The sequence below is a fragment of the Epinephelus lanceolatus genome, chromosome 20, assembly GCF_041903045.1.
Source record: "Epinephelus lanceolatus isolate andai-2023 chromosome 20, ASM4190304v1, whole genome shotgun sequence".
NCBI classification, from domain to species: domain Eukaryota; kingdom Metazoa; phylum Chordata; class Actinopteri; order Perciformes; family Serranidae; genus Epinephelus; species Epinephelus lanceolatus.
Genome location: NC_135753.1, coordinates 22230954 through 22253614, shown reverse-complemented (window position 1 = coordinate 22253614; position 22661 = coordinate 22230954). Strand labels below are relative to the sequence as shown.

At 41.1% G+C, this 22661-nt stretch overlaps 1 protein-coding gene across 2 annotated transcripts in view; it reads right to left on the bottom strand.

Moving 5' to 3' along the window:
* Positions 1–22661, bottom strand: part of c20h8orf34 (chromosome 20 C8orf34 homolog) — an 86166-nt gene that overhangs the window by 4384 nt on the left and 59121 nt on the right. For both annotated transcript variants that reach the window (XM_078162721.1, XM_033638138.2), the window contains exons 10-13: positions 22585–22658; positions 13345–13471; positions 6940–7430; positions 4256–4352 (exon numbers count right to left, since the gene is read on the bottom strand). In XM_078162721.1, coding sequence (XP_078018847.1) covers positions 4256–4352; positions 6940–7430; positions 13345–13471; positions 22585–22658 — 789 coding nt within the window. The remainder of the gene's footprint in view (positions 1–4255; positions 4353–6939; positions 7431–13344; positions 13472–22584; positions 22659–22661) is intronic.

Sequence of the window (22661 nt, the reverse complement as noted above, 5' to 3'; positions counted from 1 at the left end):
ATTTTCAGTTTGAGTAGCGGATGCTGATGTTTTGTTTATTGAGAAAACAGGTCGAAGTTAATTTGAGAACATTTAAGTCATTGCATCTTTGGACTTGGTCGTAATTAACATCAGGGCTGCCATTTTTTACCCCAGTAGTGGTGGGATTTCAACACGGCAACAGCAGTCAGTTTGTTAGTCTGCTGGTTTGGCTGTTGATCTGTCTGTCGATCAAACACATTGGTCCAGAGCAACTGGACAACTACCAGACAGATTAGCATGAATTTGAGTAATAGGGTCAGAATTTCTCTTTGACAAATGCTCAGGTCCAAAAGATATCTCAATAACCAATGGCTCGCTTTCCATAGAAATAAAAGTGGACTTTTATTGTTCCAAGTGGATTCATCATCATGTTTTTGTTCAATTTGTCACCTTTTTACCAGGCCAACATTTCTGTTTGCATTACCACTTGTACTGTGTGGGGGATTTCCGTTACAAGCATCAACTTTGCCTACCATTATCTCACAATGATCTGGTAATTCTAATCTTGAAATTTGCTGAGCACATTCCCGCTCCCAGGGCGTAAAACATGCTGATTTTAACAAGGTTATGGGTTTTCTGTTAGTGCTGCCATAGCAACAGATGTTCCTCTATTCATAAGACTAAGGCCTAGTCTACACTCACACTGTCATTTCTGACAACAGGAGTTTTCTCTTCTTAGTTTTAAAAAAAATCCCATCCACACAAGCACTGAATGCCCAAATGAAAATGCAAAAACACCACTGAGTGCTGCCAGAAGCATGCCATACCAACAGGTGACAACATAACCGTAACCTTAAAGCCACACAAAGATGAAAAAGAAGAAGAAGAAGATGTTGGCCAAACAGAAGCCTGAAAAAAGCCATCACCTGAAGGCTACCTGGAGCAGTGAACTCATACGTGGAAGAGAAACTGTACATTTGTGTAAACATATAAAAAGTCCTGTTAGCAAAGTTAGAATCAGTACCAATATAGCCACATGTGCAACTTTACAAAATGTGGCCTCATTTAAGAGAACTGCTGATCATTTTAGATATTTAGGAGTTAAAATCTTCAAACAAATGAATGACCTGTTCACCCTAAATTTCTCTTCTCTCCTAGATCAAGTCAAGACTTTAGCAGATGGTTGTCCCTACTGCTTCTACTTAACTTTAAGAATCCCATTTTTTTTCCCAAATCCTTTTTCAGGCTATTTGATCAACATGTCCCATCATTTACTTGGAATAACCACCCTGCTAGAATCAAAGGCTTTTCTTCAAAATCATAAAATATGGTGGCTTAGTGCTCCCTCATTTTCAGATATATAACAGGTCAGCCAACATCCATAGTCTTCTTCATTTGTTTCAGGGCCATTATGGACTGGAATTCTGTTGAGGCTGTAATAGAGGAAGCATCTTGTAAATCAGCCTGCCTCTTTGCTATTTCATCCTACTGTTTTCCTCTAGCGTCTGCTCGGACAAGTTTAAACCGTATCTTGAATCATTCTCTTCAGCTTTGGGCTCCATTTGGAGGACAGTTTGGTCTACAGTCTCTCTTGATTCTCTCACCTTTAGTCAAAAATCCTTTATACTGTCTCTCCTTAGATGAGGATTTTTTAAAAAGAGGATGGTATAGAAAAAGGGCTCAAGGCAACAAGGACTCTAATGATATATTGAAGGTGTGTATGGATCTTTCTCACAACTCTCTCAAAAATTCAATCTACCAATTTTGCATCTTTTAGATATTTTTAAGTTTGCTCCTTTGTGTGAAACACTCACCAACAATTCCCACATTTTACTCCTAAATCTGACTTGGGTAACATCCTAGGGGTCAATATTTGTAATAGTTTGACTCACTCTCTCACATCCACTCCCACTTTGCAGTCTAAACAGTATTAGGAAGATGACCTTTTCCTCATACAGGTTCCCTTCACTGGAGACCTAAACATGTGGGTGGTTACATGGACAAGAATAACCTGTTTATGAGGCTAAGCCCGGTTACGATCATTTTCAGGATATGATATTCCCTGTATACATCCTGAATTCTTTCAGAGTACTCAAGCTAGCATATTCAGGTTTCTCATAAACAGAATATGGTGTTCACATGCTCTAACACATAACTGGGATACTCCAAAAAACCCAATCATAAACAGGTTACTCATGTCCATGTAAACGCACTCATTTTTTCAAATTCAGAATGGAAATATGTTGCTGGGGGAGTAAACTCAGTTTGGTGTTCATTACATTTATTGTATTCTGTCATGGATCATTGCCTCAATTGTGACACCTCTGTGAAATAACGGTGCACACTGTGATGTTATAAACCAAAAACTCAATTGATCCTTCACTAAGTCCCGCCCCCTACATGCAGACTGGCCAATCATAACGTAGCATCGGGCCGGCTCAGACCAGGGTCCGACAACAACACAGCTCTGCTCCATTGACTCTAATGCAGTCGTTTCAGATTTCCTTCATTTTCAGGCTGGTTCTGTGGATTTGGAGCTAAATGTTGTGCCTGGGGCACATCGTGTATTAATGATACTCGTTACCTGGAGAGGTTGGAAAAAGATATACGTTTCTTCCCTGTTCCAAAACCAAAGTCAAACCCTGAAAAGTGTAGGGTTAGCTAGCTAGCTACTGAAGATATAGCCTCCTGAATGTATACACATGCTGCTTTTGCTTTTTAAGGATTATAACAGTGAAACAAAGACCAACCCTGCTGTACAGGAACCAGTGAAGGGAAGCAGGGAAACCTTGCTGATATTCAACCAGCTGTGTGTCATCACAGTGTGTGCAGATGAACGTTGTTTGATTTCATCCCTCATCTGCACACACTGTGATGCCACACAGCTGGTTCAATATCAGCTAGGTTTCCCTTTATATTCATTGTCTTGTGTGGTGATCAGCAGTGATGTGGTGGTTCACTTTTACACTGTGATCTGTAGCCTATAGTTCGGCTTTAGCTTCTAACTATCTTTGTCTTTTTAACCTGTTGTTGCTGCTGAGTCAGTTTGACATCCTGGATATATCCTTCAAACACAGACTGTAGACCCCTCTGTCTGCTTCTCTCTGGAATCACTCTTTCATTTTCCCAAAAATATGATAGTATTTCTTCAGGGAGTGCAGTTAGTTACAATGTGGGCTCCACGCTTATTCTGACAGCTTGTCAGACCATCACAAAGGGGCTGGGCTTAGTAAAAGGGCATATCTCTGTGACAGAGTTTCTGAAAAACTTCACCCTGGAGAGATATTCAGAATGTTTGCTTTCAGTGACCTAAAACAATCTGCATGGGGAGAAATAAACAAAACGCAGAGAAAAACTATGTTTCCAAATATACCTCTGTACGTGTGGACTTGGCCTTAGACGAGCTGAATTCTCAAAGTCCTGTTTGTTCTGTCAAACATCCTCATGCCCCACACAGCAGGCCCTAAAACTGCTTGTTCTAGAGAAATATGTAATGTTTACATAATTAATTTCATTTAGTCCAGCCACTATATAAATCCGTACAAACATCTCAGAGGTTCAGAGAAGTTTCACCATATGCTAACCAATGTTAAACAGGCATAAATTTGACATTTTTTTAGTGGACCTCAGTGAATTGAGAACTACAAGCCCCTGCCAATCAGACCATACTGCCTCATACATTCATGTGATTTATGCTCCAGAACATCCAAGGAGGTCTGATCTAATTCTGTCATGTTCAAAGCCAGAGTAATATGCTGCACTGTATCCCGGCCAGACCACTACTATGACTTGCTTCATGACTTTCGAGCAAGAATTGTTCGTGTCTATCAACTGGATCTTGATAGAGATATATCTCTTACAAGAGGCCAGAAAGGAAATTCTACATGACAGTGTTCCCCCCCTATGAAACCCCTGAGGATTTCACCCAGCTGTGAAATATGGAAATTCTCACGTGTCAGCCTTTTTGCTCCATCTCAAAATTTTACAAGAAGTACTTTCACATTAATCTTCCCTTTTTAATAGATCTATAGCTACGTAAATGCATTAGCTACCCGCTGTGGTAAAGTGACATTACAGTAATGAAATGAGCCTCACGTCTTAGGAAGAAAAAACTGCGGGAAGGTAAAAAGATTAGAGCTGCAATTTGTCAAATGTGTGAACTGTGGATTCAACTCAGAGGCTCCGAGAACCTCCCAGCAAACTCTCCTGTGATGGAAACCTGTCTGAGGAACGGATAAACAATCTAATGTAGGGTTTAAAAAAGACTGACAGAAGAGACAGATAGGTCACTCACTCTTATCCTGCTCAGGAGGCTCCAGGATGTCACTGTCTGTGTCACTGGGAATATGCCAAGGCTGTCGGATGGCCTGTAACTGCTGGTAAAACTCATCCTGATGTGGAAAAATAGAGCAGAACATAGATGATGGAAGACTGTGTTAACTCATAGTCAGCGGTGATAACAGACAGAGGGAAATGGAGATAGAAAACACAGCTGGGAAAAGAGAATATTAATCATTCTGTCAATCGGTCTGTTAATGTATCCATCTGTTAGTCTCTAGACTGTAGGTGTCTTACTCAAGGTCTTGTTGTGAATGAAAGGAAAACATGTACAGGAATATGTAATGAGTCCAGCTGCAAGATCTCATTTAGCAGTTTTAGATTTCAAACATCAAATCTGAAGTAATTTTGTCTTCACATTCATACGTCTTCCTCTTCCTGTTTAAAGCTTCAGTGGTGTGATGTGAAAAGCGGTAATGACCCCATGAAAATGAGCAGCGGGTCAAAGAAAAGGTACTTACAATTCTTCATTTCACTTTAAACCAAAGATGTCAAAACCTGAGACACAAACAATTAGGGCTGCAACGATTAGTCGACTAATCGATGACTAATCGACTATTAAAATAATCGGTGACTATTTCAGCAGTCAACTAATCGGTTTGAGTCATTTTCTATAGAAAAGTACTATAAAAGTACCCCAAAATACTCTTATTACAGCTTCTTACGTTCAAATATTGGCAGCTTTACACACTCTCCCACGACGGTGAACTAAAACCCTTTGGCATGAGTACGAAACAAGACATTAGATGACATCATTTTGGGGTTTGGGAGAGACAGACTGACATTTTTCAACATTTTAACACATTTTTCGATAAAATGATTTGTTGACTAATCAAAGAAATAATCGACACATCAGTCGACAATGAAAATAATCGTTAGTGGTAGCCCTACAAACAATCATCTTACATACTGAAAGTTCTCAGGGCAAAACTCCCATGCTACCTAGAAGACTGTTATGTCTTCCTAGCTTTCAGTGCTAAAATGATAGAGCTTCAAACCTGTAAATGATCACACAAGTAATCAAAGGAGTAGTTGTCAAGAAAAACAAGATCACAAGCGTATACTGTACATATTTTTTTAAACATTCAGTATTCAAAAAGGTTTAGGATTCCTTATAGGAATACTTCATCCCCCAAATAATTGATTGTAATCAATGACTCACCCTGTTTTCACTTGTACAAGAAAACTTGGTTTTTCTCACATGCCTCTATGGTCAACAAAGAATCCGAAAACAGAGAAAATTCTTGAGGAACTGAAGTCAGATGCAACCGCGTTTCACAACAGCAAAATTATATTAAAACATGTGTTCACAAACTCACACAACTCGTGCAGTCGAATTCAAGTCTCATTTATCCAGTAATTTGCTCGGTACTTTCTAAACACATGCATTTTTGCTGAAACCACTATTTAAAAACTTCCGCCCGCATAAACAGTCTCACCTACAGCCAAAAAGTGCAAGTTTGTAAACGGATGTTTTGAAATAGTTCTGCTGTTAATAAACATGGCCTCATTTTACTCCAATTCATCAAGAATTTTCTCTGTTTTTGGATTCTTAATCGTGGAGGCATGCAACAAAAACTGTTTTCTTCCTGATTTCAGCGTAATTGAATTATCATTTGGGGGGTGAAGTATTCCTTTAAATCTCTAAGCAGGCCTCCCAGTCCGTCTACATGGGACCAGGTGGCCTCAATAAAAGCTGACTGGGTGCACTGGGTGTTTTGGATAATCTCAGTAGGTGTCAACTAGCATAACTGTCAAAGAGTATACAGAGGAACTGCAAAATTCCTGCCCACCATTAATAAAGCCTTCAAAAAGGTCTCGTATTTAACAGCGCTGCTGTTAAGTAAATCATGAAAGGAATATAAGAAAGAAATCCCCACTGAAAATTCGCCTTTTATGCCAGACTCATTTTTCCACAGTAAAATGACATCCTACTGTACGGACCTCCATGACTCTCTGCTAAACCCCACACGAAGCGTGTGTGAGTGTTTGCGAGGGTCTGCACATGTGTGACATTGTGTGTTCTGGTGCTCTCAGTCATAATCTGTGTAAAGGCGCTCATGTTCTACAGCCAGCTTTACTCGGGCACTGAGCCGATTTGACACTCAAGTTCAGTCTCAACATACGAAAAAATTACAATAAAATTAGAGCGATTTTCAAGCCCTTAAACCAGAGTTTATGACAATTTAACTCTGTTTTACACACTGTGCTGTTCTTGATCTATTTCATTGCTTGACAAATGTGAGAAATAACTCAAATGTGATCTGTAGAATTTGAGTCAACACCATGGCCATGAAAGATAATGTCTCAATAAAAGGAATTATATGAATTTCACTCTCTGGCTAAAAGCTGCCATGAGCCAGGGTAGCTATTCCCCTGTTTTCAGTCTTTATGCCAAGCTAAGGCCAGCTAATCATCCTCTGACTGCCAAACTATTCCTTTACAGTGACACTGACAGCACTGACACTCACGAGATTGATCATTACAAAATTAAAGGCCCTGCTAGTTGTCTCTGTGTTGCAAAAAATATTACCTGTATTGGGAAACCTTGTCATGGAATATTGTTTTAATGACCTCTGAGCAGTGAGCAGCAAAGGTGTTTTGGAAACTAAACATATATTTCTCATATTAGGGTCTCACCTCAGACAGATAGGCCCGTAGGCTGGCACCAAGGCTGTCTGTAGTGCTTAGTCCAGGAGGGGTGAGCAGCGGTCGGGGATGTGTGGGCTGACATGTGGGCGTCACAGGGCGGCTCCGTGACCTTCTGAAGGTCACCTCTTTATGAGATCCAGGGTTAAAGGTGGAGCGTGTCAGTAAACTATTCGGGGTCAGGGGCCTGCTGGGCGTTCTGGGAGTTTGAGTCCTGCTCCCGGGGTTGCTGGGAGATTGAGTCCGACCCATGACTAGCGAGGTGGGCTTGGGGCTGAGCAGAGGGAGGCCTACGCTGCAGGGCTTGCCTGAGAGGCTGCCAACTGGAGACTGGGGTCTGGAGAGCAGGCTGGTGAGAGGGAGCGTGTCGGGGAGTGTTCTGTGGCGCAGAGGGGTGTGAAGCAGACTACTGTGCGGATTGTTGGAGCTCCGGGTGGTCATCTTCCCTACTTCTGCCAGCTTGGCCAGGTCCTTCTCAACCTCTGGAGGGACAAAAAGGCAGATAATCCAAGTCAACACCCAGATTTCATATCTACAACATAAGGATCAATAAATATTGTAACTGTGGCAGTGAGTGCAATCCTATTTTTTTACATGACAATGTTTAAAGACTGCAACACAAAGCCCAGGAATCTCAGGAGACTCTAAGATAAAGTCAAGCTTATTTTTTATTACATATTCTCAGGTGGTGCTGTGAGGTTAGTATGTGTCCTACAAGACGGATGATTCACAAACTTTACTGAGCATTAAAGTGGGCGAGACTGCTTGCTTTAATCCTTCTTCTTGGCAATGATGACAATATTTATAGGCACTGTAAATTGTGGTGAATCCAGTTTCCTCCGTCAGAAAAGGTTCCAAGTTGATATACAGCGAGCGCAGCGGTAAAAAAAATAAAAAACCCTGTTCCTGACAGAAACTCATTTGTTTGCCTCACTGGTAGTCTCAAAAACATTTCTGTTTGTGAAAGGAGTGACGCTGCCAACTTCTATGATCAACATCTGTGTCATTTTTTCCGTGTTTAATGCTTTTGTTAAAAATCTTGGCAATCGGGATTCAACAAACCAGCCTGGGAGTTATCATTCGAGAGGGATAATTTCAGGAATGACTCATCAAGAGCGAGTATTTCTGGAAAACTGTATATGTGTGACGTTAAATAAATAGCAAAAGGAAGCATGACAAGTATTTCACAAACCTTGACTTCCTTGTTTTGGAGCAAATTGTGCTTTTTTCCTCCCCATCATATGCAAACAACATTTTTCCACGCAAAAATGTGAAGCATATGCTCCGATTCGCTTACAAATATCCATTTACTATGCAAAGCCGAACGCGTCTGCGATACTACTCCAAATTCAGCTTTGAGACATTACTGAGTTGGTTTGAAATCTATTCCAGACTGTTTTGTATACAATCCTTCAGGGATCAAAAACATTTAATTCTCTGACATGCATAATTAGATTGCTGTTTCTGTGCTTAATCAGCTCTGATTGTATGGAGGCCAACCTTTGGAGTGAGATACAATGCAGAGCACATACTGCGTAGTGCTGTGTGCTCAATAATGTGCATGTGTACTGTGTGACATTGTGTCTGTGTTGCTTTAACCCTGGTGCATTCTACACATGTTACTTCTCTATATAATAGAAGGAAAACTAAAGATACAGGCTACAACTTGGCCTTTCTTGACCTCCCTCTGATTGAAAGTTGGAAGATATTAACTATGTGAGGTGTTCAGGGCGTGCCGTGACATCAGCTTGTGGCAGGACTGCAGTATGTAACGTTACAAACCATAAAGAAGCTTTGTTATTTAGTTGATGGTCTGCATGCAAGGCTAGACAGTGGCCAAAACGGAAGTTCCACATATGATGATTCCCCTGCTAAAGCTCTTAACCACCCACACCAAGTCCACCACGACTGACGTTATCACTCTATTGTAAACAGGATATGTTCATTAGTAATCTGTTCCCATAAAGTTGATATTTTTATCTCAGGTTATTTACCAGTACGATGATGAACACCACATGTTTTTGTTGTGAAACTTTTCCCCCCTTCCGTAAATGGTTGCTCCACACATGATTTTATTGTAAACCATTTGTTTCCCCTAACTTCCTGGCATTAATGAGCAACCCATCACAAGCAGCTTTATTGTGAAATTCTGTGCAGTGTTTAATGCACAGATACTACAAGCCATCTCACAGACGCTGATGTAAAACGACGGCTCAGAGAGATCAAAGCGGCAGCATCAGAATCCATATGGTACGAACCTTTGATAAGATTTGATTCAGTAATAAAGACGGGGGGAAAAAAGAGAGACAAGGAGAAAATGAGACAGAGAGAAGGAGACAAGAAGAAATAGAAACAGATCTGATCTATTAAAGTCTTTGATCAAGAAGCGGTTGCACGTGGTGAGAGACTACAGGGCCACAGCACGCTATTCAACCGTTCAGAGCTCATGCAAACTTTATTAGGTCCCTCCTCTGAAAATAAACGAAAGTGCTAATGACACATCGCTTGTCTGTAATTCTACTGCCGGCTTCCAACAATACAATACACTGCCGGCCAGAATAAACTTTAATATCAACTATTGTCCTTGGATAGATACATTAAGTACAAAATGGGTAGAAGTACATGTTCCTAATATGGTGTCACTAAGAGCCTCAATATTTTTAAAGTACAGACCTAAAGGGTAATTGTAGCATTAAAGGGGACCTGGTTTAAAAACATTATTGGTGATTTTTTACAGTAGAGAGTGCCACGATAGCCCCATTTCCACCGAGCACTGTGGTACAGTTCAGTTCGGTACGCTTTTTTTTGCAATTTCAATTGTGAAAACTTGAGGATGGTACCAATGGAACCGTTCTGTACCATCCCCATTTTTGGTCCCCCCTCTGTTGGGGTACCTAGCACACAGATCTGGAACTAAAAGGTGGAGCTGTGAACACTGCAGTCCGTTGATTGGTCAATAGAGGACAGTCACTCTGCTCAGGGCTGAGTTGTGTCTGGTTTTGAAACTCATGTAACCACTGTTCATACTGTGGAGAGTTTTACATACATTGGCAGACTCTAACTATAAAATGAAATGATGTGTTTTTCCCTCTCACAACAGTTGTAGTCTGAGAAAAATTACTTAATTCACTGGGCCGACTGCCGGCGACTTTTAAGACGGAACATTAACTTACTTATTTACTTTACTTACTGTCATTCAATGCATGAGTTGACGGCGTGAATCCATCAGCACAATTTACCTTTTACTGTGACAACTTTATCCATTACTTTAGTTTTTATTGTCTCTTTTGGATGACATACACCTTTAGTTATGAGAGGATCTTCAAGCTAATCCTCACTCGGAGAAAAAAAAGCGTTGTAGAACGTTGTTCCTGTGGGCTCCGGCAACACTAAACCCCTGAGCTTGTCTTAGAAGGACTAAACGCACAAGCCCACTATTCTTAAAAATCACATGGAGAGAGACTCTCTCTGCAGCCTGTTATATTTTGTTCTGAAAATGTCAGCGTGCAGCCTCGTTCTGTGGACGATAAACTAGTTGCAGACTGATAAAGGAGGAAATACAGTGAGTGCTGGATGGAGCAGTGAGTGACAACAACCCACCCACATGAAAGAGTACTGTTTGCAGTGGAAACGCTAGGGTCTAGGTACCATGTCTAAAGGGTTACTTTTGGTCCCACAGATACCATACCGAAAGTGTTTGGTGGAAACAGGGCTTATATGTTACTCCATTACAGTTATTCCCTGGCTGCAAGTCCGCTGCTACATGTAGCAACATGCTAACGTTAGGGAACATGTAATCTTTATTGATGTTGCTAAGTTCTCTTCGATTTTGGGTCATGTTCCTGCTGAAACAAGATTTTGGTTTAGAAACTTTAATTGGTGATTTTTCACAGTAGAAAGTGACACTATACTGTGTTAGGGCCCGTCCCAATACCCCCCCTTGGCCCTACCCCTACATTTCACGTTCATTGCACGTTCACCCGAGGGGTAGTGGTGTCCCAATTCCTGTTTGCGTGTAGGGGTTGGGGGCACAACGAGGGGTAGTGGGTATGAAACTAGCCCTTCAGAGCTAGGGATTTCAGATGCTGACTTGCCAGCGAGGGGTAGACGTCGCCATGGCTACCAGCAAGAGACGGGGAAAAAAGTTCATACATAGCTAATGTTACTGTCATCAGGTTGCTTGTGAGCTAGCTAGCTAGCTCGCATTATCTGGCTGTCCTATTCTGCAAAAAACTTTTCACATTACGATAACACGCCAGCTAGTATAATTATGCTGCCTCGTGATGTTAGCTGGTTAGCTAGCTAGCATAAGTCCCCTGTCATCTGTCATTCATCAAACGAACCATGATCAATGCGGCAACTGTGATCGGTAGGATGAATGAGACTCCATTGTAGATGCCGGTTGGAAATGTAGATGGCTTGCAGCTTCCTGTTTAAAACAGTTACGTATGCGTGAACGTAACCAACGCGGTGACGTAGTGAGTGGTGTCCTAATTCCTAGGGAAAGATTTCTAACCTTACCCCTCGTTGCTTCATTTTGAGGGCCAAGGGGTAGTGGACAAGGGGGGGTATTGGGATTGGGCCTTACAGTCCTTCCCTGGCTGCTATGACAGTGCAGAGACACCAAGAAATGGAAATGCTAACATGGAGGCCTTAGGCAGAGGGGTGAATACAAGTGTTCAGCACAGGCAGTATGAGGCAAAATAAAGTGTTTTGGAAAATTAAAGCATGTAAACATGTTAAATTAGAAACCCAAAATACAACTTTGTACCCGAAAACAAGCCCAATAGGTCCCCTTAAGTATCAAGCAGTATAAAAAATAATTAAAAGCCATTATCGAAAGCTTAGTAGGATTCATTGCCTTGTTTACTTGCATTTTAATCAGTTATTTCTGGTTCTAGATCAGGAAACTTAGGTAAGCAAAAGTCTTAATTTAACGCTAAGTCATTCAGCAGCTTGGCATTTTTTTTCTAAAAAGGGGTTTAAATGTCTTTATACTCCTAAAACTAATGTATTGCATCACCGATGACAGAACATTTTAAAACAATAGCCATCCCTTGGGGAAACTACATTCAGATTAAACTGCACTTAATAAAATGATTCAATAACAAATTTAGTGAGCATTAATTCATTTGTGTTGTGTGGAAAAAATCAAAACCAAGAACACATGGGCTTCACAATATCACAAAAGGCAGATGAGGGCTGATTTCACAACCACATAATTGGGGTGACAATATAAGATGAAAAGTGAGGCCCTGGCTCTGAACATGGAAAGTATTAGCAGCTAATAAAGGCTTGAAAGAGCTGAATTAGCTCGTTGAACAGCTTCACTGAACTGCGCGGTGGGAGCCCTCGGCCTGAATATTCAGTAACTCGGCGTAAAACAACTAGAAATGAATGCCATCTGAGGACCTCTGGGGCAAAACTAAGTGTGTTGTTAACACAAATAGTCCCCCTTAGTGTCTCCTAAGCACCAGCGTGCTGTTTTGTTCTGTAGGCACGGAAGGAACCAGCGTATTTATTGAGCACCGATGTGCGGATGAGCTGAGGAGATTGGAGCAGCTGGGACCACTGTTTGGTGACAGTAATAGGTTCACTAAGTAGGACCAATATGCTTCAAATAAGTCTGGTATGTGAAGGCGCGTACGAGGTCTTTACAGACAGTGACGCTGTCCAACAGAGTGGGAGGACATGTATAAACAAACAAGTGGGTGACACATGATGGTAAATGGCGACATTCCCTTTGGCCTCCACTCCGGGCTTTCATCTGATTCATAAGTGGATACACACTTGATCATCATGACAACAAAAGCAGTCTCTGAGTCACCCAGACGTCACATATGTCAAAGATGAGCCTTGAACTGCATTAGGAATAATGATTCCCAAAATGCCACACAAATTCCATTTTGTCAAATGAAATCAGTCTCCAGCTCCGTTAGGCTTCGATCACTTCCAAATGACTCAGCAGAGCTGCAGTTATTGATTGACCCCCGTCAGAGCTGGATTTGAGATTAATTCATGGCATGTGGAAATTATTTTAATTAGTTTTTCTATTTAGTCTTGACACATTTCACAGGAAGATTAGTTTTTAATTAACCCGGAAAATCCTTTGGCCAAAAGCTGTGCATTCTTTAGCTGGACTCGCCCCCTCCCACTCCTCATAAGTGCTCTCTAAAGCCCTTTATATTTCATAAGTCTTTTTACTGTGTGTGTTTGTGCATGTGCGTGTGTGTGTGTGTGTGTGTGTGTGTTATAAATGTTTGCACACTGCAGACTAACTTTTGTATTCCAAAGAAAGTATTTGATCAGACTTACCCATACTATTCATCATTAAAGCCACTTTTAAATACACAGACAAACGTACATATATGCACAGACACAGCACACAGATCCTACCAGCGAGCTGTTTGCCCATGTTCTCCAGCTCTTTAGAAAAGAGGGAGTCACCCAGTAGCAGGCCCGTTTGCCCGACAGAGCTCCCACCTCTCACAGCCTTCAGATCAGCCTCCCAGACAGCCTGACGCTAGTTAGCGAGGAGAACAGAAAAGAGAGAAAGTCACATTAGAAGAAAGACCCTTCAATTAACTCTTTATATAATTTTCAGCTATTGCTGGAAATATCGGAGCCATATCTGCTGGAAAAAAAAGGGGGCAATTATTATTTTATGGGCTTTAGAAAAACACACGAAACCACAGCAAGTGCAGATGAAAGCACAGAGCATGCAGTGATCTCTGTTTAGTGAATGCGGGACGTGAGACTGTCAGTAGTGGTTCAGGACATTTTTGTATAACTATCAGTAAATCTATAGGAGCTTGTACGCACACTAGTCTGTTGGCAAGGAGCCTGACAGCAGCAAATCTTGCACCAGCAGCTAAGGAACAATAAATCAGCCGGTTGGGATGGTTCCCTTAGAGCGCACGATATTGGTATAATACAAACAATAAAGATGATCATATTCCAAAGCATATGAAAGAAAATAAATTCTAAAAAGCAGATTGGACCACTTATAGGGGCTACTTTGGGACTCGAGGCCAACTGTATGATTTGGAAAGGGACCTGTTTGACAGAGTCAGGTTGCCAAGTCCTGTAATGGCAGCACGCCTAATCCCCCTATTTATTCCTTTGATGGGACACAAGTGGCCGGCTGATCTGTTAAGCCAACGGACCAAGTGCACATGAGCTTCAAGCACAGGTGAGAAATAAAATCTGTCAGCCATAATTCCACCTCCTGTAAGTTTGGTTTACACTAGATAAGTTACGATACCGCCAATGCCAGCGCTTACATCACTCAATGTGCTAAGCACTTAATGAGAGACAGAGTTAACTTGACAAAGTGCTGACACAGAGAAAGGCTCTGGGAGATGTGGTGATATACATACAGCGCAGTCTTCCAATAACATTTAAGGACAAACCTGGGATATAGCAGGATACTCATTTTATGACTTTCAGGATCCAAAGTGGACTTAAAAGTCTGTCTCCAAAGGGGAGGTGGGGTGAAAAACAAGTGAAGCTGCTACCCCCTGATAAATGACAGGACATGATTCCCAGGGTCTATGGCATTGATCTCTGAGCCTGTCAGATACATGAGGCGTTCTGTGGTGGCAGAACCACAACACCACAAGCCAATCCTTAATTACAGCCCTCATAAAGAAGCAAGGCGAGCTGAGCATTACAACTGAATCCCCTCCCCAACTTTATTTCTTTCTCTTTGGTGGTATCCCCCCAAATCCAACAGCATGACATCATCCTGTCCTTCGCTCTCTCTGGGTCTTCTCAGCGCCGGCAAACAAGGCCACCAACAGTTTCCTAGTTTAAGTTTCCAGTCGTCCAATCATCGTTACATTACTGTATGGTGTTACAGCTATTATTCTTTTGGAAGTCAAGGCTTTAACTTGGTTTCAATAAAAGGTTTACTGGGCAAAAACTTAATTGTAGTGTCTTTAAAGAATACTTCACCCACCAGATGTCCATTTATATATCAGTTACTCACCCTGTGTTACATTGAATTCATTAAGACAACATGTTTCTCTCCCGCGTCGGGGAAACGAAGAATCCAAAAAATTGAGGAAATTCTTGATATACTGAAGTAGAAGGTGTGTACGCATTTAACAAAAGCAAAACTGTATAGTAACATCCGTTTATAAACTTTCACACAATTCGCACAGTATAATTCAGGTTTCATTTATCTAATCGTGTAATCAGTACTTCCCAAACACATGCATTCTCGCTGAAACTTAAGTACTCAAAACTGAACTGCAATGCTCTCTCCCAAGCCAGACTCCACTAACAAAAACAGTAATTTCGCCTCACTCAACATGGGAGCTGCTGATCTACTGCTGGCTCTGTCAGTTAGTTAGTGGGCATTATTCTGTGACTTTGGCATTTTAAAGGCTTAGTTTGGATTCTCCAATGTCACACAATACCACAAACAAACTAACTGATCCAGCCAATGGTAGACCAGCAGCTCCTGAGTTCTGCAAGGTAAAATTGCTGTTTTTTTCAATAGTGCTGGCTTTGAAGAGAGCAGAGATTAGTTTCACTTTCAGTTCAGTTTTTAATACTAAGACTTTAGCAAATCTGCATGGTTGGGAAATACTGAGCACATTACTGGATAAATAAGACTTGGATTATACTGCACAAGTTGTAGGACTTTGTAAAAAGGTGTTTTGATATAGTTTTGCTGTTGTTACAAACAGGCATGGTCACGGCAGTAGCTCAGTCCATTGGGACTTGGGTTGGGAACTGGAGGGTCGCTGGTTCAACTCCCCATCCAGACCAAATATGGAGTGTGGACTGGTAGCTGGAGAAGTGCCAGTTTATCTTCTGGGTACTGCCAGGTGCCCTTGATCAAGGCACCAACCCCCAAACTGCTTGGAGCACCACAGGCAGACACCCTGCCCTGACATCTCTCCATTTAATGCATGTATAGATCATGTTTGTGCATGTGTGTGTATTTCAGGCCTGTGTGTATATGCCCTCTGGGATTAATAAAGTATATCTTCTTTTATGACTTTAATTCATCATGAATTTTCTCAGTTTTTTGGATTCTTTGTTCACCATGGAGGTCTGTGAGAAAAACAAAATTTTCTTTCTTCTCTTAAATTCAGTGATTTACAAACTGTCATTTCTGGGGTAAAATAGTCCTTTAAAAAGCCCAGTCTTGCCTCATGAGACGAGTTAAAATCATGGAGATTTACCCATTTTAAGCAATGTCCGCAATTTAACATTTGCATTGCTCCTGCCCTCGAGCTCCAGTGTCCACTACAGGAAAGACTATTCTGTAATCAGGACCATATATCATGGAGACTGCAGGCCTAAAGGCTGGTGGTGCTTTGCAGTCCTATGGACGGGCAAATAAACAGGATATGCTGAGTCTGCAAGCAATTCACCTCCCTAGATAACATCAATAAATAAACAGACATTACCATCAAAATACAAGTGTTGTTACATCAAGTTTGGTGGAGGCATACATATTTACAAAGTCACCTGGAAGACGTCAACATGTCCACACACCATAATAGTGCATATTAAAAAGTCATGTGCAAATCAGCGAGGCTCTACATGGCAGATGGGGGCAAAAATAACCCCAATCCTAAACAAAAATGGACTTGATTACACGCTAGGGCGACACAATGACGTGATGAAAAGCGATTTCCTTTCACTACAGTTGAAAGCAGCCATTGTCCTTATCAGCAACAATGTATGACATGAGTGCAAATGACTCAAACTTTTCTTCCCCTTTGTTTGGATGCTTGGATCGGATGCTTTAATCTACACAGACAAAGAGAAGAGAATGAATGCCTTTTCATCTCCAAACTAAAGAGTGGCCAGGATTTTGCAATGACTTATGAGTATATTAATGTCAGTGGCGCAAAACCCAAGTTGTATAATCTCCCTCCCAGTATGACAAAACTAAAAGACCTTAAAGAGAAAACGGGGAAAAACCCTCTGGTGATGCTTCTGCCCAACTAACAAACAAGGATCTCGTTTCTTGCAAAATTGATTCCATGTTGAGAGCAAACAAGACAGAATGAGAGAGGATGGAAGTCTGGAGTTAAATATTTTATAGCCTGCATGTGTGCAGCTATACGTGTGTGGTCAGCAGTAATAATCACCACAATCTGGGGTTCAGTTCAACATTGCCCTCCGCACAACATGAACTGTTCGGGATGTGTGCATGCAGTCATAGACCTCAAACATGGTCTGAGCCTACTGCTGGCTTTGCAGAGCACAATTGATGGACTCTATTGTTGTGGTCAGACAGAGCAGCACAAGGACGAACACTCACAAACACACACAGTATAGCATACAACAATACATTGATACATATGTTAGCAGCATTCTTTTTTATTTTTTAGGCATTTAACTGGGACAATCGGGGCAAATTGGGGCTACTTGTTCCGTTGGGTGGACATTTTCTATAAGGACTGTTACTACTGCACATCATGGGCTGCATTAAGGTTCTTCTTAAACTGCCTGAGCTTCACCGTACACCTTATTTTATCTCCAGATATCAGTATTTGCAGTCCCTATTTTATTGCAGCAGCTTTTCATTTTGGTTGTATGACTCATCAAATGCTAATGCACCTCCTCTAGCAATAAAAACAAAACAGAATGAGACTCACAAATGTAACTGCACTTTCAGGAATTCTGGATGACTGCCACTTAAGCTTTGCAAAGCCAGTACACATCTCATGAGCTCAGTTTGCATGCTGTGATTTAGCCCAGCAAGCACTGCTTTTATCAAATCAGGTGCGGGATGCATTGACGTCTGAGCGGAGAAGAGAGGATCCTGGCAGATAGGAGCTTGTCGGCATAAGGATCTGATCTGCACATGTGTGAGATGGAGAACATTGAGTATTGTAGCAATGGGTTGTTTTTATTCTAACCAAAACAACAAAGGTTTTGATTATGCTGGATAGCAACCCTTCAAACATGCGGGGAGAGATCATCTCTCGTCATAGCACATGAGCATAGACCACTGGTATTTAGTTATTTTCTTGTTTAAAACATGTTCAGATGTAAAGCATTACTGATCCTGGACACTGGGATCAAAACAGTTGATTAACACAAGCACAAAGATAAAAATTATTTATCTTTCCTGTCAAAATCAAATCCTCAAATGGGTTGATCCACTAAACTTAAATGGACAACTCACCCCAAAATCAGTGCTTTTTATCAGTCTGGATTGTTTTGGTGTGAGTTGCTGGTGTTGGAGATATTGGCCGTAGAGATGTCTTCCTTCTCTCCAATAAAATGACACTAGATGGCACTCAGCTTGTGGTGCTCGAAGCGCCAAAAAATACTCAAACAGAAATGTCGCTTTCCAGAAATCATGATGTGGTTACTCAAGATAATCTACAGACCTTGTTGCGAACAGTTTCATGTAGGAACTATTTTTTTTTCTGGATTATCTTCAGTAACCAGGTCATGATTTTTATAAAGAGACATTACTGTTGAGTTTTTCAAAATATATATTTTTTTACACTTTGAGCACCACAAGCTGAGAGTCATCTAGTTTTATTATATTCAAGGGAAAGAAGACATCTCTACAGCAGATATCGTCAGCACTCGGCAACTCACACCAACACAGCCTAAATATTTGATTTTGGGGTGAACTGTGCCTTTACCTGCAACACAGAAGAGATGCTGTATGTTTTCCCACTAACCGATTCTGCTCTTGTAGACCTTTCTACCTTGCACAGCCACCGGAGGATTTGGGATATGAGGAGTCACACTGAACTTTTAATGAGTTCCTGTTGTTTTGGCTCACAGCACAATCACCTAATGGATTTTATGGACTGTATACAGGGCTCACCAGCTCACCGGCCCAACCACTGAGTTAGCACAGCCAAGAGCAAACAGGATATTGACAATAACACAGTTAGACTTTTATTCAAGCATTACAAAGACAGGTTATATGACGCACTGTCTATCATTCAGTCGTGGAAGAACAACCAACAGAGGATGAAGTGCTGGGCCAACAGGAGTGCAACGGGGTGAAAACCAGCACAGGGAAATGAGAGGATTCTGCACAGGAACTCATATTGTTCATTTAGAGAGTGTCGAATAGCAGCTAGATTGGAATTATAATCTTAAAGACAAATGTAAAATATATGGCTCATATTAACAAACAATCTGTTGCCAAACAAAAGCCTTCAAGTCGCTGCTTTATTTAGCAGAACCCTCAAAATAAATTAAGTATTTGAAAGTTGCTTATTAAACTATTGACACAGTGAGATGCAAATAGAATGAAAGGAATACTTCAACCCCCAAATGATCATTTATATCCTCCTGAGACCCAAACTTTTGTTTTGTATGCATTTTTAATTTCTCCTAACTATGTGGGATCAGTAGGACCTGATCAGTTTAAAAAACTAAACATCGTCAAAGATTAGTAAGTCCCAATGTCCTCAAACGAGACGATAATGAAGTCCCAATGTCTTCAACACCTACTTCCTAATTAACTGTGTCTTAGCTTGTTACTGTTGCTAAAATTGGCCAACTTTGTTGCCATATCAAACTACAGACATTATTAATGATAAATAAACAAGTTTCAGGCATAAAATGTGATCAGATTTTGGACCCTGTCTACTTTTGTGTCGGGTTCGGCTGCAGGCTGACTTGACAGAGATGGCTGCCATCTTGTTTTTCCATGGATTAGTCTATTGTGCTCTTTCTATCGTTAGATTGCACAGAAAAGGTCTAAGTTAAGCAGAATTAAGTATAAGGTCAAGCAAACCCAAAATGTGATGTCCTCGTATGAGGTTACATTGACTTCCTGAAGAAACATTTATTTTTCTCATGTCTCTGCAGTAAAACCTGACTATTTAAAACACTTCCACATAAAGAGTCTCATGCACTAACATGTAGTGTACCTGCGTTTTTAAGGTTTAAGCGAAAATCCATGTATTTGGAAAGTACTGAGGATACGACTGGGTCATTGAGACTTGGATTATACTGCAGGAGTTGTGTGACAGTTTGTAATCTGATGTTTTGATATAGTTTTGCTGTTGTTGATCGCGGCCCCCTATGACTCCAATTTATCAACAATTTCCTCTGTTTTGGGATTCTTCGCTCACCATGGAGACATGCAAGAAAAAAAAGTCATCTTTTCAAACTCAAGGTAACACAGAGTGAGTCATTAATATACTAATGGTCATTTTAGGGGGTTAAGTATTCCTTTAAGGCAAGTACTGTACAGGTATTATTGCTCTATGCCTCTCCAACGATGCTTAGTCTTTGGAGTTACAATACACAGTACTAGTTTTTAGTTAGGACAAATCTTAAGCAACTTTAAGTTTATGTTCTACCCCCTACAACTTCCTCTAGGCTCAAGTCAAATGATGAAACTGTTGCAACTGCAGGTGAGAACAATTCTAACAAAACCCTGTCTCAAGAATATAATTTAAAAGAATTTTCATGAAACTGTACCAGCACAAACAGCTGACACTTTGTATTTTAACAGTAATTTAGGGCATATGCACGCAGATGACAAACGAACGAAAACTACTAATATGGGAAATCTGGAAAACTGCACTCGAGCTATGCTCTAAAATCACAGAGATCTGCACAGAGGATAACCATGCACGCATAACTGTGGAGGTGTGGAGAGCAGACTGCTGCCAAATATAAAAAGCCATACAGTGTATCGGCTGAAACTCTGCCAAAATTCCCCTGGAAACAAAAATAAACCGTCACAACGGCTCTGCCTTGTATCATACACATGGCATGGCATCACACTAATTATCTTTTTTTTGCCATACAAATGAACAGTTTCCCCCTGGCAGATTTTATGATGGTAACACCCATACAACTCCACACAGAGCTAAATTTGATTAAAACATATCACTTAACACTCACAAAGGAAACTATACAAGGATTGCTTGGAGAATTTGCTCTGGCGATTGCTTTAGGAAAGTATTTGTCTTTATGAGGCAATTATCACCTAAAGGAGCTGGCGGAGGCAGGGGGCCTGTTGGACTAATAACGATAACCATTAACAGTGTTTACTTTCCAACATCACCAACCTTTTACTGCCCAGACCAGGGCAACATACAACACAAGGCACACTTCATTTAACGACAGCCAAGCGTGATGAAATGTGTTAATAATAATTAAATACGGCTTCAAAATTTCAAACCTAGACAAAGTTACCTGCATCCTTTCTTTAACACGATGCAACATGTGATGGACACTTTTCTACCAATGCAAGGAACACTACCTACACCGGTACTGGAGCATTAGATAAATTACATAAAACACTGATTTGTTCTTTAAAAAAGGAAACACAATCATCTACAGAAGCCAAGCTACTTCCCATACTGTATGACCTCATCCATTGTGTTTCTCCAAATAAGCCCATAAAGGCATTACATTTTTTTTCCATACCGTTCAGTGATCGTGGCCCACAAGCCCTTGAAGGCCCAGTTAAACTAACAAGCTATTACAAATTGCATTTGCCTTTCAAAGACCGCCAAACACAAGCAATTAAAACACAAAACAGCCACATTAGCTACAGTAGATGACAGGAGACGTTTGCACTTGTGTTTTCCATATGGGACACATTAGTACCTTATTCTTAAGCATGCCAGACAGGGCTTAACCTATGGAGACGTAGTGTTTGGTCCCTTATAAGCAGCTACAGAATAGTGGCTGCTCAACGTGGGTGTGAGGGTCAGTGTTAGAGAGGATGTCAGATTTAGTTGGAGGGTAAATTAATCATCTTAAATCTCTGAGTTAGACGTGACATCATCTATCATCTGGTTTAAGCTTTTCACATGAAACATGTGAGAGAATGAATAGAAGACTGGCAGTTTGATGCTATAAGGTGCGCGGTTTTGCTACTTTCTGGGTAGCCGCTCGTGTATTTGGCCTAATCCCTCACACTTCCGACTACAGGCTTTGATTCAACAGGTCTTTCAGTCTCTCAAAGTCTGCTCCCAGTTAGTCTGGAGCCTCTCTGCATCTGCTCCACACACGGAGCAATGCCTTGGCTCCAAAGCCCTTTCTTTCTTTAAAACATGCCGTAAAAAGCCTTGTCTAACACTTAGATTGGACCATTATTTAAAAAAAAAAAAAAGGTATCGCTTTTTGGAGGGTAATTATAAAAAAGGTACCGGCGTCTTAGCGGGCCGCTTTATTAACAGCATGTGAGTGTCTGCCTGTGTCTGAGTCTGGCATGTACCACATTAGGCCTCCATAGGTTTCTCCCCTGAAGCGTGTGAGGTTATCACGCAATCCTGCTGTTGAACAAAAGTGTGTGTACTCCTGTAACCCATAAATATTTAGGTCTATTGTATAAAACTTCTAAATCAGCCTCAATTGCCGTCGTGTCACTAGATATTCTTTTCATTTATTCCTTTCATATCGCACACAATCGCCCTGAGAGGGAAGCAAAGTGATATAGGGAGATTTCTATCGCTTATTCAGCGATATCAACAGTTGTGTAAGCTGAAATTTGCCCGCATAAAGATGGATCAGTTTTGCTTGGGTCTTGTCCTATTAACAAGAGGCTGGAGGTGGTTTCTCGCTCGCTCTCAGACAATAGAGGCTGAGGAGGAGAGAGCGACGTGGTAATTGATGGCTGTAAAGTGATCTTAATTGTTTGGTGATGGATGCAGGGAGGACACTTACAGAGCCTGACACTTGAGACAAGACTTCGCATTCCTGCAACCGTCCCGCCACTGTGTCCACCCCGGGCAATGGAGCTG